Source organism: Rhipicephalus microplus, unplaced genomic scaffold (genome assembly GCF_043290135.1).
Source record: "Rhipicephalus microplus isolate Deutch F79 unplaced genomic scaffold, USDA_Rmic scaffold_351, whole genome shotgun sequence".
NCBI classification, from domain to species: domain Eukaryota; kingdom Metazoa; phylum Arthropoda; class Arachnida; order Ixodida; family Ixodidae; genus Rhipicephalus; species Rhipicephalus microplus.
Genome location: NW_027464918.1, coordinates 18,627 through 33,087, shown reverse-complemented (window position 1 = coordinate 33,087; position 14,461 = coordinate 18,627). Strand labels below are relative to the sequence as shown.

Genomic DNA, 14,461 nt, shown 5'->3' with positions numbered 1-14,461 from the left:
ACCTTGAAATACGCAATTACATGTTTATCGAGTAAGTTATAAGAACTGTGCTGATCGCGAGCAAATGTAATATGCCAGCACGCGTTGAGAAGTTAGTCGATATGTTCCTGGGCTTTCAATATCGGATGTAGCGCAATTAATAGAGGTAGTTTGAGGAGATTGAGCAATGCCTCCCTTGAAGTCAAAAATGAAATAAAGATTATGATGACCCGTATTAGTATCAGACGTCATTCTTGAAAAAAAAATGTGTGTGGGACAATGACGCGTTTGCGGTTTCTAGGATCGTGAAACAACAAGAAATAATTACTATGGTACCTTTTCCCTGTGATACTCTTTTTCGTTCGCGTCGCCAGCAACTTGCAAACGCGTAAACACAAGGTATGCCAGAGTACTAGGTCCCAGCAACGAATCTGTCCCCTTTTGATCTCGCGCAGTGAAGGAAATATCACGCGGCAAGCAAAGAGGCAGAGTGGCGTCTCGTTTTGCGTTCACCGCCGCAAACAAAGCGAGAGTCTTAGCAAAGGTGGGCGAGATTACGGTTCGGTGCAACATATCGTGTAACGGAGAAATGGGATAAAAAGTATTACCCTCCGGAACCAGACCTGGCCGAAACGAAGATACTGAAAAAAACAAGTTGTTGTTAGGGAATGCTTGCAAGGGTGGAAACAAAATGATGTTTTCGACCACTCGAATTGCACCTCTGATTTTTTTGTTCTTTTTTGGAAGAATCCTGCAATACAAGACTGTGCCTCTTTTTTCTAAGAGTCCAGCCGCACTTTCATTAAAAGTTGGCCGACTGAAGATATTGTTTCAGATGTAAAAATTTATTGGAGCATGCGGGACGATTAGTTTTTTTTTCTCATTCCCTTGTAGTGATTTTGCATTAGTTAGAAGCAGTTTCACTGAAAGATAAGTGGATGGTTTTTCTGCAAACGCACAAAACTATGTAGGAACTACGCGAAATATATATGTGATACATACAGAATACTTTATTGCTTTTTCAGTTTATAGGAGGTTAAAAAAAAATCATGCTTTGGAGTGTAGTATAATCTTCTGAGGTGTACTGGTGAACCAGCCGCGAACCGACTGATTGAGAAACGAGAAATGAGTACAGGAGGCTAATTAAAAAGTTCAAGACCACGTGTTACTCCCTTTTGAACATAAGTTGAAAGAGACTCAAAGCGGTTAATGAAGGAGGAAGAGATAAGAATGATCCTATTTTTTGCCTCCTGTCACGGGTGCATAACTGAGTGCCTCGAGTGGAGTGGCGAGGGGCAAGGGGATAGGAAGAGGAATAGAACATAGAAGAAAGAAAGAAAAGTGAAATGCATGACAGGAAAGGACGTCTTGTCAGTGGACTCAGTAGCCCGAAGCCATAGTTTTCGTCTATAAGGCGGCGAGGTCCGCAGAAGCAGGGAGGTCGAAGAAACATAGGAGGGTTCGCATGTTCAAACGTGCAGAAAAAAAAAAAGAAGACGCCCTCTGTGATGGCCGCAAAAAGACCGAGCTGGCGATAGCTGCTCACAATCACACATTGCTCTGCAGCCAGTGCAAGAAAGGAATAAATAATATGTTCCATCGTTTCGTCATCACCACACCTGAAGCACGCAGGCGGTGAGCAACGACCCGTGGAATACATGCGTGCCGCAGGCCAGGCGCAACCGGTACGCAGGCGAGCCAGCTACCTCCATTCGCATCTGTCCAGGTCAGTTTTTGAGGCGGTGGCTTACCGCTTGCCACCTGCGTGTCGCGGTGGGTGGTTGTAGGAGATGCTGTAATCATCGGCGGGAGTAATCCGACTCAGCTGCCATCCTGGTGTGGTGTCGCCATGTTGCGCTGCCTTGGCGGTGGCGTCTACCTGCTCAGCATCCAGAGGCGAGCAGAGGGCCCCAGCGGGTCCTTCCCAGCCCAGTACTCCGGGACTTCATTCAAGTTATATGTCTGCCACGTGATGACTCACATGACGTCACAAAGAAAGTTGTGACATCATCATGGCATTATGAATTTTTGTGTGACGTCATTTGACGTAATGTCACATGATGCCGTTGCAGCACCGTCCTTTGGGCAGCGAACGAAACCATAATGTGCCAGTCATTAAGAGAAAGAAAATCGACCGCGTATCTGCGTGCTTCGGGGCAAATTCCGTTGAAAGACGATAGTCTTCTGCCAGCTGCGGTAGTATGTTTTGCCTCGCTTCAGACAGCGCCTTCTCTATGGTGCATAGACCACATCTGGCTGGCATTGAAAAAATAGCGGAGGTGCTGCGAGAGATATAGACGTCATCTGGCCGTGCTGCCGGAAAACATTAGCTTGTGCAGAAGCCGGGGCTAATGCCAGGTGGCAGCACCATATTGTCGGCAGAACGCTTTTTCGTGCTTAGCGTCACATTTTCAGCGCAGCCTAAGGTGCAATAAGGTCTTTTTAATTACGTATGTATGCGTTTTGCAGTAAAGGCACACACCAACTAATATTTACTTATTGATGTTGCGCCTCAAATATACGAAATATTTTCTTTTAGATCGACAATGTTCACAAATATGAACGCAGCCACCATTTCAAGGTGGCCGGGTGTTAAGAAAGTGCTTAAACATTGGACGTTGGGCTGAATCGTGGGACGGACAGACATGCAGAAACGCGGAACAAAAACTTTTGCGTTCAAGAAATACTGTCGTCCTTAAAGATGAAGATAACGCTTGGCAGCGGCACTAGAAGCAACAGCTCGTGTTTTCTGCTCCTCTATACATTCACTGCGAAGGAAAAAATGATAGAATTTGCGTTCGAATCGTCTTAGTTGAATGCACAAACAACTCTCTGAGTTCGTTTTTTTTTTGGAGTCGCTTGCGCAAGTATGTTGTCTCACTGCGTTCCAGTTTTGAACAGCATCGTAGGCAGTCTGCGCTGACAGCTTAGAAGACAGCATAAATCGCCCATGTTGTTCAAGAAATAGAATGCGTCTCGATGATGCCTACGTGATGTGACGCCACCTCGGGTCGAGAAAAGGAAGATAGGAAAATCAGACGTTAGTGTTATTTTTTTTTTACTTCTGCCGCGTTTAAATCTACAAACGTTGTGAACGTAGCTCACAATAAGCGCCCGGAAGAGCGTTTGTTCGCAGACGGATCACCATGCCATCGAGATACGAGCTATATGAGGATTTCGCTGAACCATCATCTTGTTGGGACAGCTAAGTAGCCTGCATCATTTTTTGTCTCCAATGCCGTCATCTCGAAGCTGTCTATTTTGCCGGCTTCGTGAAAATTTGAATGAGGATTAAAATAGTCACCGTCAACTTAGCTACATACGGAGAGTAATGTAACACAGCCTCCCTAATAACTTGTTTAAGACAACCGACTAGTGGAAGTCCGATGACTTGGTCTCCTTCATTCGTGATGACTTTTCCGGACAAAACCCCATAATGGTTGCTATCAACATCAGTTTGTGGTGAAGCCTAGCTAGAGAGATTGTAAGTTGTCGTCTTTGCACAATGTAGCCATCACAATCACAGATGTGTGATGTGTGGCAAGGTCCTGTCGGCCCCATAGTCATCAAGAGAGAGAGAGAGAGAGAGAGAGAGAACAAACGACATTTTTAGCCATTTCATTGCGAAAAGAAAGTCACTTGGCGAAAGCCACCCGCATCCTTAGGGTAAATATAGAATATATGAGTCAAAGTTAAAATTATATAGATTGTGTCAGCTTTCGTTCGGGTGCTTTAAAAGATGGCGTAAAGAAATAGGACGACAGAACACGACGGTCGTACATTTCTTTCAGTTTTCTTACGACTTGCAAGCGCAGCAATAAAAGAAGAAAAAAAATTGTTTTGAGCTTTACTTCTAAACCGTCACAAAATTGAAATACCATGATATTCAAAATAAATAATTGTCCGCAATTCCTATTTATGAGTAGCAATGCTCACTTCGTGGGTTGCCCATTAGTGTAAGAACACGAAAGAAAAAAAACAGCAATTAATATTGCAATGTGGAGCAAACAGGGGAAAGAAGAGCTGACACTGAAAAACGACATCTGAACCTTTGGGAGTATCTGTAAATAACGATTACAGTACTGACGTTCACATAACCACAAAACAATCTTGGCTGAGGTTTGACCTAAGATTCTTCGATGAAAAGCAAAACAAAGCAACTAACAAGAACACTACTCTAAACAGTTTTTTTACCTCGACTGTATGTACGTTTCTTGAATACACAAAATACGAGTGAGAAGCATAGTATAGCAGACCGATTCGATTGCAAACCGATCCGTTAGTGACGGCTAAACATTTCAATAACAATGATGGACGCATAGGCCTAGACGTATGATATCCCGCACGGGCTGCAATGTTTTTTTCTCTAAGACCATGACACCCATTCCAAGCTTTCCATGCAGCGTAAAACGTGGAAGCACATGCGAATTCCCTTTACGGACACAAGTCGAAACCCGCGCGTGGAAGGATTCTTCGTGAAAACAAAACAAAGCTTCCTCAGTTTGCGCTACAATCTTTTGCACATACTGTCTAACGAACGCGTTTTTCGCGGGCGCTGTGACAGCCTCGAGAAGAGGAAGCTTCCTAGCATTCGCTACACACTTGGGCGTTGTTTCTACGCTAACGTCTTCGCATCTCGCGCACGTGTTTTTTGTTTTTTGGTTGGTCTTGACGTGGCGCGCTTTCCAAGCTTCTTCCGGTAGAAAGGCACAGATCCGCGGGCGCCTAGTTTACAAGTACGCGCACGCGCTCGAATTTGCACTTCCGACGTCGGGCATGTGAGAGCCGTAAGGACGGACGAGGTAAGCGAGAGGTGTTCTTCTCCGTGAGATTGCCTGCAGCGTCAGTTGTCGGAGACGAAGTTCTGCGTTATTATTTTGTTATGCATCTTAGCCATGTATAGACGGTCATGCCCGTGACGCGGGCACTCCGATGCTTGCGCCTGGTGCTTTTTCTACGTGTATTTTTTTTTTCGGGAGTTACCTGTAGGCGTGCTTGGAAGGAGGAAGAAGGAGGGGATCGCATAAATGCAAAAGGAGCCATTGATTTTTCGGACGGATACGTAAACACACTCGCGTCATTCCTGGTGATCCTACTATAACCTCAGCCGGATTCCTTGGCGTTCTTCTGACACTTGACATTCTTTCGATGCTCAGCTGCAATGCTGACATAGCCATGGCAAAGAGCTGGAAGGAAACTTAGACATTAGCGCCTTGGTTTAGAACGAAGCCTTTAAGCACCCGTTCCTGTGTTGAGCGGCATCGACATCATCGTAACCGGCAGAGCGTACGAAGATGAAAGAGAGCGAATGCGGAGTGCAGCAGATGTGAAAGACGGGGATAGTAAGGAGAGCGTGAGTGGACAGCGGCGAGATGCCAGGTAGCACGGCGGCCACCCGCGGCGCCACAGTCGTGAGTGCCGTCATGTGATCATCGATGACATCTTACCACGTCATGCGAGGATGGCGTCAACCGACACCATATATGGAAATAATGTCCTGCATGAATGGAAGCCTGTCCGTGATGGCTGTTGTGGAACGTGCCCACGCGCTGCCATCTGCGGTGTTCCGGCTACGGAGCCAGTCATGCTGCGCCTCGTCTGCGGTGGTTGATACGAAATGAACTGCACGAAATGGTGCGTGCTAGTCACTCTGCTCATGGCGTTCATTCTTAATGCAACTCAACCAGATTCGCTGTGCCATCGGTGTTCGCGCCAGCTCAGCTTCGCGGTCCACGTAACGCAGCGAAGCTGACAGCGTTCCCTTCGTCAGGCTGACGCATTTCTATGTTTCGCAAGTTGTTCACATATGTTGCATCACTGCTCTCTCTAAATTCTTCATGTTAAATTTTGAGATGGTACTATAGCCACCAGCCTTTATAAAAGCAATGTATCACGTGGCAGTGGTGCGACTGTGGTAATGCGTACGCCATTTGTCGGGCTAACCATTACCTTCTTCTCGTTTAGTAGAAGTTATGTGCAGTAAAAGTTATCCAAGTTTCATGGCGTATAGGCATTTAGATTTATCATAATTTTAACAATAATATCTGGGGTTTAACGACCCGAAACTAACATAATATTACGAGAGACGTCGTAGTGGAGGGCTCCGAAGATTTAGACCACCCGGGGTTCTTTCACGTGCACCCAAATCTGAGCACACGAGCCTACGCAGCATTTTCGGCTCCATCGAAAATGCTGCCGCCGCAGCCGGGAAACCAGCACTTAGAGCAGATTACAGTGACGCCTTCGTTCTTAGATCAATAAATAGCGAGTATACGAAAATTACGCGCGCGCTCCCGATTTTGTTGGTCATGAAGTTGCCAGAATGACAGGTATGTTTAGGTCTACATTAGGCAACTTTAAAATACGTTTTAACACACCTTGAAGCATCTCCGTCAGTGTTTGCCGTCATTCAGAGTGAAGCGAGTAAGGAGCACCTTAGAAAGCTTCCATTTCACCCGACAGGCGTGACACACACACACACACACACAAAAAAAAACAACGATTGAGATGCAGTAAACATCGTTACAAAGTAAGGTTTGAATATTTGGTGGCAGTATATACAGTAGCACAGAGCAGTAAGAGCATTGAAGTGCCTTCACCCAATTCCCCACGTTAGAATTTCCCTAATTTCCACTGCATCGTGTCATTTAGTTCAAGGAAGAAGAGGCATCTACAAAGATAACACGCTCTGCAAGAAAGCTTTCGCAAGAGCTGATACCTAAGAACGATTTTCGTGAAGGACTTATAATCTGGTATAAATTCTTCTGTCGTGCCGTCTAGCGGTATTTTAAGTTAGAGCGTAAGGGAGACGTATTTTAAGCGTGTGTATGGTGCAGGAAAATCGTGGCCCGGTGTTAAAGTGCAGACTAGCTGAGTAAATATGCAGCTATAAAAACACTTTAAAGGTGAAGACAATACGCAAGAGTGGCATAATAGCTGCTGAAGTGGACGGGCTGACGCAGCGAAATCCAACGCGCCAGCTCCCTCGTCTCACAAAACCTAATTTGCGTCAGCAGTACAACACTATGAGCACTAAGCTGGCGGCAAAGGTCCGCAAAGAAAGTGGAAACGAATAGACAGGTTGTGCAAGATGAGCAGAAAGAGGAGAACCTTCTTTTCACGTCTAGCAAATGCGGTTAAAGTGTGCCTAATTCGCTCACTGACGTATTCAGCGTCCGTAGCCAATAAACAAACTGCGAAGTTCGTGAGCAGTTTGCAAATGAGTCGACCGGATTCGAGTAAATTGCGTTTCGATTCAGCTCTCTATGCTCAAGTGCGGCGGCTTCTTCGGTTTCACTTCGTTCTTCACTCTACGTTCGTTTGGAGGTCAAAGTGAACAAAAAGAAACACTTGCATTTTGTACTTTCGTTGAAAAAGGCTCGGGGCTCTATTGGTACACTAAATACGTGCTTGCAGCAACGTGATGTTCAGAAAACTACACCAAGCACACAATAGCGCTATTAGAGAATCAGGAAAGCTTGTCGTCAAGCATGGTGTTTAGTACAGTCGTATAGAGAAATCACTGGAACGTTAGCGAACGCAATTTGACACGTACAAAATTGAGAACTGGTAATATGCTTCCCTTTGATGGGGAACGGGAAGACTGCCGAGATTTTTTACCCATAAAATAGCGAAAGTTGCCGTGTCTGTTGCTAGGCCAGAATGCCTGGGTTTTACATTACAGTACTGTTTTTAAAGCCTACTGAAGGTGTTCGCTTGGACTAGCCTTCACATAATCTAGCGTAGGCGTCAAGGGTGCATGAGCAAGATTAGTGTAATCTTTAGAATAATGGTTCACAGCAACTGAATGGAACTAACTTTTTACTCACGTTATAACAAACAAACAAACAAACAAACAAACAAACAAACAAACAAACAAACAAACAAACAAACAAATAAATAAATAAATGAGTAAATAAGTAACATTACAAAAAGTAAAGAAGTAATAAAATTACTCCAGCTTGCAGGGGAGGCGCAATGCTAAAGGTGCAGCGGAGTCGTGGGGCACTGATATAGTCTTGGATTTTGTAGTTTTGGCAGGCTTTGCAAATTTCCTTCCTCCTCTTTCAATTATTTTGTGCGCCCTCTTTGTATCTGTTTGTTTATTTATTTATCTTCATTTCATTCTCTTTGTAACTCTTTCAACTCTTATTTTTCTCCAGTGGAGCCCGTAACAGGGCTGGTTAGTACACCGACCAGCAAAAGTTTTCGAGACATTGACTCCACAAGAAATACGAATTTCGGCTTTATAATTCCGTAATTCTTCTAATCTATCCAATAACAGTATTGGTCGCAGTGCCAACTACGGGTGGGAGCATTTATCAAAGATTGTCTGTCTGTCTGTTTGTCTGTCTTTTTGTCTGTCTTTCTGTCTCTGCCTGTCTGTCTATCTGTCTGTCTGTCTGTCTGTCTGTCTGTCTGTCTGTCTGGTCTGGTCTGGTCTGGTCTGGTCTGGTCTGGTCTGGTCTGGTCTGGTTTGGTCTGGTCTGGTGAAATAGACACTCGCAAAGAAGTGAGAAGGCAACGGAGTAAATTCATGTCTTTCGAAGAGGAAATCGGAGCGAGCAGCTGAAAACGTTCAATGTACTTTACTTGGGGAGTGTCTGGTTCGTCTTAGAAGACAGCTCTTAGGAACCCGTCCCTGCGTTTAGCGGCGTCACTGACAGAGCGAACTGATTACGAAAGAGAATGACTGCGGAGTTTGTCGACGTCACGAGCCACTGTCTTCGAACCTCGCTTTGTTTCTCCGGCACGCGCGCCGGCCCCTCGGTTGGAGCTTATGCGCTTGCAGGGCTGCGTCGTGCACTGCGTCTGGCTTCGCTTGTGACGAGGCTATCATCGCTCCGCTTGGTGGGCGACGCCTGTAGTGCGTAGAGTTGTGCAGGAAACACTCGAGCGCTGGCAGATTCTGTGGCAATATGAAACGAGCGTTACATTGCTACGGATAGCAACAACCGCAAACGCAGTCGGCGTGGCCTCAGCGTGAAGATGTGCCCAGAATTCGCACTAGCACTATCGTAGTTATCGGTGAAGTTTGTTCACAATTCTCTTTTAGATGCGGAAGAATCTTATACTCGCGCCTTGTAGTGCGCCGTCCGCGCCGTCCGCACCGCTTCTCGAACATTCGACAGCTGACGCGCGCGCATGCGCCGTCGCGCCGTCGCCCACCATCTGTGCCGCGCGCGCTTCTCCTTCGAGAACATTCGACAGCTGATAGCGCATGCGCCGTCGCGCTGTATATATACTCAAGGTCGGCGCTCGCTCGCTCAGTTGCCGCTCGTCGGTTGGTTTGTACGGCGCGTCGACGTCCAAGGTCGCGGTGAAATGAATTCCAACGAATCCACAAACACAATGATCGACGTCCCTTCGACCAGCGCCGCCCTTTCGCATACGTGTGTACGTGTTCACTCATTTAACACCCCCTCCTACAACCACGTTAACCAATTTAGCCATCGACCCAAGTAAGTCGCAATTTAACACCCCATTTCACAACCACGTTAACCAATTTAGCCATCGACCCAAGTAAGTCGCACTTTAACACCCCGTTAACCAATTATATGCTCCGCATCCTCCTCAGTGTTCTCCCGAGGGAAGCTGCGGGCAATTTTTTTTTGCCAAATGGGTTTCCGTTGAAATCTTGTCTATGTTGTACGACGTCACAAAGAGAGGACGATCACAACTTAGCACGCCACAATTTTTCGTTATCTATGACGTCACGATGATGTCACGTGGTGGAGTCATCAAGGCCTTATTCCTGATCACCTGAATTTTTGCATCCTCGGTAATATTGATGATTGCCGCGGACCACGCCAAAGAACACTTTTCGCCCTCGGTGAGGCTTTCGCCTCGAAAGTACTGCACTGCGGCGTCTGTGCCGGAGCCATGTTAGGGTTGTGGCTCAAGTTTTTATTCGTGAGTGCTGCAAGTTCGCGCAGCGAGGTGTAGCTTCAGAGAGCTTAAATTTCGTTTCAAACCACCAAATTCTCGCAACAGTAGGGTACCTTCTCGGTGCCCCTCATGGCGCCAGCTTGAGCGTTCACTGGTCGAACAGCGCTAGGAGGAAACGTAACAACGGCGCACATGTTTTAGTATCCCAATCGAGGGAACCAAAATAGTAAAGGCGGTCGCGCGTCTTGACTCGTGCCATGCCAGGTGCGCAGAAACTGGGAGCAGCTGCTGTGTGGGCCACGCTGAAATAACGAAAACTGCAGGTGAGTGTTGGATGGCGTATAGAAGAGCAAGGGAAAATTTCAAAGCGCGCGGAACCGGCCTCATACACAGCTTCAGACAAGCCGGCTACAGAATGAACGCTGCTGGAAGCCAGCGGTAGCGTAAACAAGCGCAATCTTCTATGCTGCCGCCACTCTAACACGGTATTTGCATAAGCATCTCCAATGCTGGCAGCCGACGAGGTTCGGAGCAAGCAAAACGGGCAAGCGAGCTAGTGAACGCGAAGTACGTTTGTCCTTTTTTTGTTTCTGTTCTTCCCGTGTAGAGCGATGACGCACTCCAGCGCCATGTTTTGGTTTTAGACTGTACGCGGAGCGGCGCATGACAAGCCGCACCTGACGCCAGTCTCACGCTCGCGCATGCTCGAATGTAGACCGTGGTAGACACGAGCAAGCAAACACTCGTATAGAAAAAACAAAAACAAAGTGGGTTGCTAAGGCTGTAGTGCGCAGTGAACTTGAGTCTACGCAGGTGAACGGTTGAAACGAGCAGACTAAAAAAACAAAACAAAACAAAACAACGAGTGTTACTAGACTTTCTTTTTCCTGGGTGCTTCTCTGCCCCAGTCGAACCAGCGCAAGCAGCGCAAGAACAGCAGCGTAGGAGTAGCTGCATCAGCAACGGCAGGTGGAACGGCCGGAGTGGATAAGGACTTTGTCACGGAGAGCCGAAAAACAAACTCGCCGTGAACGCGAGAACGACTAAAACTACAAGTTGCTCGATACGCCCGTATATATCTGTGTTACCTTTTCCTACTATTTTTACTCTACTTACATTTATGCGTAGTTTGAACCTCACGAATTCGAGAAGACCACCTGGAATGAGGTGGCATAGTAGAGGATCGTGAGGAGCACGTGTGAGGGGATAGGGTGGCTTGTGGCGCAAGTTTGAAAGCTCGTTTGCGATTGGACGGCTTCCCGAATGGAGTTGCGTAACTCCCCGACGCTGGACGCTAATGAGTGCTTGCCTGAACTTGAATTTCGTTGCCCCAGGAGCTCAATGACCTGAGAGCTGTCTTTTGGGAATGAGCGTCGCTACGTGAGCAGACCATTTAATATAAGTACTCCCCCAACCCACCCCCATCCCACCACTTCACTTCTGTACACTGTTGTAGAAACCGGCCGCCTATATAGCGGCGTATAAAGGGTCAAGTTCACCTGCTCTTTCGCGCTATTAGGATTAGCCGAGAAAATATCACCAGCACATATAAAAGCAAATGTTTTATTTTTTTTATTGCGATAAAGACTTTCCTTTAAGGCATAATATTTTTTTTTGTTAAATATGCGCTGTTAGGCCGGTGTTGTGTATGAAGTGAAGTAGTCTCTTGTGGAATCTGTTTTCATGTAAATGTTTTCTAGGTTTTATCAATATACTGTTATTATACGAACGTGTATGGTCACAAATAAAACAGTTGCAAGTTGGCACTTTGGGTGTGTGCGTCTCTTTTCGTGTCCTTGTCTTGGTGCGCTATAGCCATATGACTTGTAATAGGCTGCGTTAGAGCCAGCCATCTCAGAAATATGACATTAGTATTAAGGAACATAAGGACACAAGAGAAACCAGAACAAATTAGTTAATAAGAGTAGAGAAACTAATCAGACGCACTATGCACGTCTACGATATATGGGGGGGGGGGGGGGGGGGTAAAAAATGGCAGGGCCTAAAGGCCGAGCTTAATGCATGCAGAGTGGTTGCACAGGTCACTGCGAATAGAATTTGTACAGATAGCTTCCTAGTTACCATCCTTTCAACGCTAACACGACTGTAATAATTTGCTTCATGTTGATCGCGTATGGCGGCCTGCGTACAAATATTGGACGTTGACTAAGATTTCGCTTATGCGCCTGCGTCACAGCATTATTGCGCACAAAAAAAAACGATTGTCCCTCAGGCACTGACGTCACCGAGGTCAGAAAGCGGTACGGACACTGGCCAAATATCGACCCCGCTGAAATGAACCACCAACTGTCAGTAGGCTCTAAATATTTTTTCTGGAAGGGCATGGATGTTCAAACTGTAGTGAAGAAGATGAATGAAGCGTTGCAGGACTCCCATACTTCGAAGATATTTAGGGAAGCTGTTCACGAAGCTGCTTCGAATCTTCGCAGATGCAGCATTCAATGCAGCAACGTCTACTTTTTGCTGTAACTTGCTTTCACCTACTTGTAGCCCGATGTCTTTTCTTTTCCAGTGAAATAATACTTGTTCCCATTGGTTGTCGCACACCTAAAATTAAATATCTCTTTAAGTTGGCAGCTTTTTTGAGCTACTTCGTTCACTTTGCTTGCTGTATAGCAATCTGCGGCGCATGATACCGTCGACTAGAATAAACTACTCTATATAGTTACGTTCTGAGTGCTGCCTTGCCTAGTAAAAAAAGTGAAGAGCGACTGGCTACACACATTATGCTGTTGGCTTCTGCGTGGTCTATTAGCTGGTTTTGGTTACCTTGAATAATGCGAAGGCAACTTCTACACCCCTCAGAGAAGCTTCCGTAGCTGGTTTGCCCAATATGTAAATTCGAAACACGCGCTCTCATTTCTTTTATATTTGCGTCATGAAGCTTCAACAGCAATGTACTCGTCTGTATTCCACAGTGTTTTCAGGGCGGCTATTCGGCTCTCAAATCCTTGCATACGAGGATTTGAGAGTCGACTAGTCACCCCTGAAATATTGTGAAATATTAAATTTTGTTATATACAGGGTTACAGAGCCCACTGATAAGAGCAATATGTCACGTGAAATTCAGAGAAGCTACGGCACGTCTATCTTCAAACAGGTAAAAATAAATAAATGTTTGGTTCTGCGGAGAACACGCCGCTCTAACAGCGTCAGCCGGAGAAGTGGCCTTCGCCGAGCATATTGTGAACTAACCTAGGGAGACTGCAGCAAGTGCAATTGGGGATTGTCGTAACTCATCATTCCGCAAAGTAGCGAGGAAGCCCACATGTGCTTTTGTAATGCAACAGGCGCACTTACGTAGCGCCACACTCGGTTGATGTTGCGGCTGATGAATTTCTCTGTTATGGCGGAACTCTTCGTACCAAGAACGAATGCTTAAACTAGCCACTGGTTACGTAATTTTCGTTATTTGACACCCGGTACAATTTGGTTCTTCCGCCACGCTGTACTGGATCTTTTAACGCGATTCCTCGCCTGATGTGACATGTGTATGGGGTATTTCTGCGTAGAAGTTTTAAACATCAGCGCAACTCTCAGATAGAGCTTTCGATTGTCATGCATAGTGTTTGCGAGCTCTTTTCTCTAGAAACATTATTTTTATCATGGCGCCGATGGAGGCCCTGCCAAAATTTGTGAGGTCAACTAGACTTGCTAAACGACTATCACACTCCGATACTGAAGAGTGTGCGCATTTTTGTCTTTATCTTTGATTACACCTTTTCTTTTTTTTACTTTTCTATCCCTCTCACATCTTCCCCAGTGCAGGGTATCGAACCGGAAAATTTTGTTCTGGTGAACCTCTATGCCTTTCAGTTATCCTTTCTCTTTCTGTGAGTCACAGTCCACCACTTTGGTGTGGTACCCGATAAAACTTCAGCCGTGCATTCGCCGCCTTCAGCAGCGATGTCCTCTCTCGACGACATGCAAGAATGGCTTGAACAGACGTTTGCCTGTTGTCAAGAAGTGCTAGAACCAATGTCAGTGACTGTATCTGAACATTATGTTCTTGCAAGTAACTTAGGATGTAGCGTATCGTCTCCTCACAACGACAGGCATCGCAGAGAGCGTTGTCGTTTACTGCAATGCAGGAGAAATACAATTTTGTGAGTGCCATGTCTAACCATAAACGATAAACAGTGTGGCCTTGAACAGTCCGGATGGCGTACAGATATGCGTAAAAAAGGCGGTGTTGACGATTGGTCCGGTTGGTCTTGCTGCTTGGTGGGCACCATAGATAGAGAGCGTGATCTCCCGTGCAAGCCTTCGAAGACTGCTGGCACCGTCAAACATTGAAAGAGGTATGGTATTTTCCTGTGTATACCTTCAAGAGCTGCCTGAGCGCCATTGTCGGTACGTTCGTTCTATATGACACCGCAGTGACTTGAAAGCCACTAAAACGTCACGTGTTGCCCTTTCTCACGTGAAACATGAAGAAAACGCAAGTGATACAAGTGGTCCGTGTAGCTCGTAACGCACAGCTGACACCGATTACAGTGCTACCTCTGAAGCACTGAAGATCAATCATTGTTTAGTTGATGCATCATGAAGTCACGTCATATGGTTGCGTCAT

The 14,461-nt window shown here is 46.1% G+C and overlaps 1 protein-coding gene across 1 annotated transcript in view; it reads left to right on the top strand.

Annotated features, from left to right (window-relative positions):
- The first annotated feature begins 1,828 nt into the window (after positions 1 to 1,828).
- The window catches only part of LOC142793965 (uncharacterized), a 31,255-nt gene continuing 18,622 nt past the window's right edge, over positions 1,829 to 14,461 (top strand). Inside the window, exon 1 of the mRNA XM_075885827.1 lies at positions 1,829 to 1,948. Coding sequence (XP_075741942.1) covers positions 1,829 to 1,948 — 120 coding nt within the window. The remainder of the gene's footprint in view (positions 1,949 to 14,461) is intronic.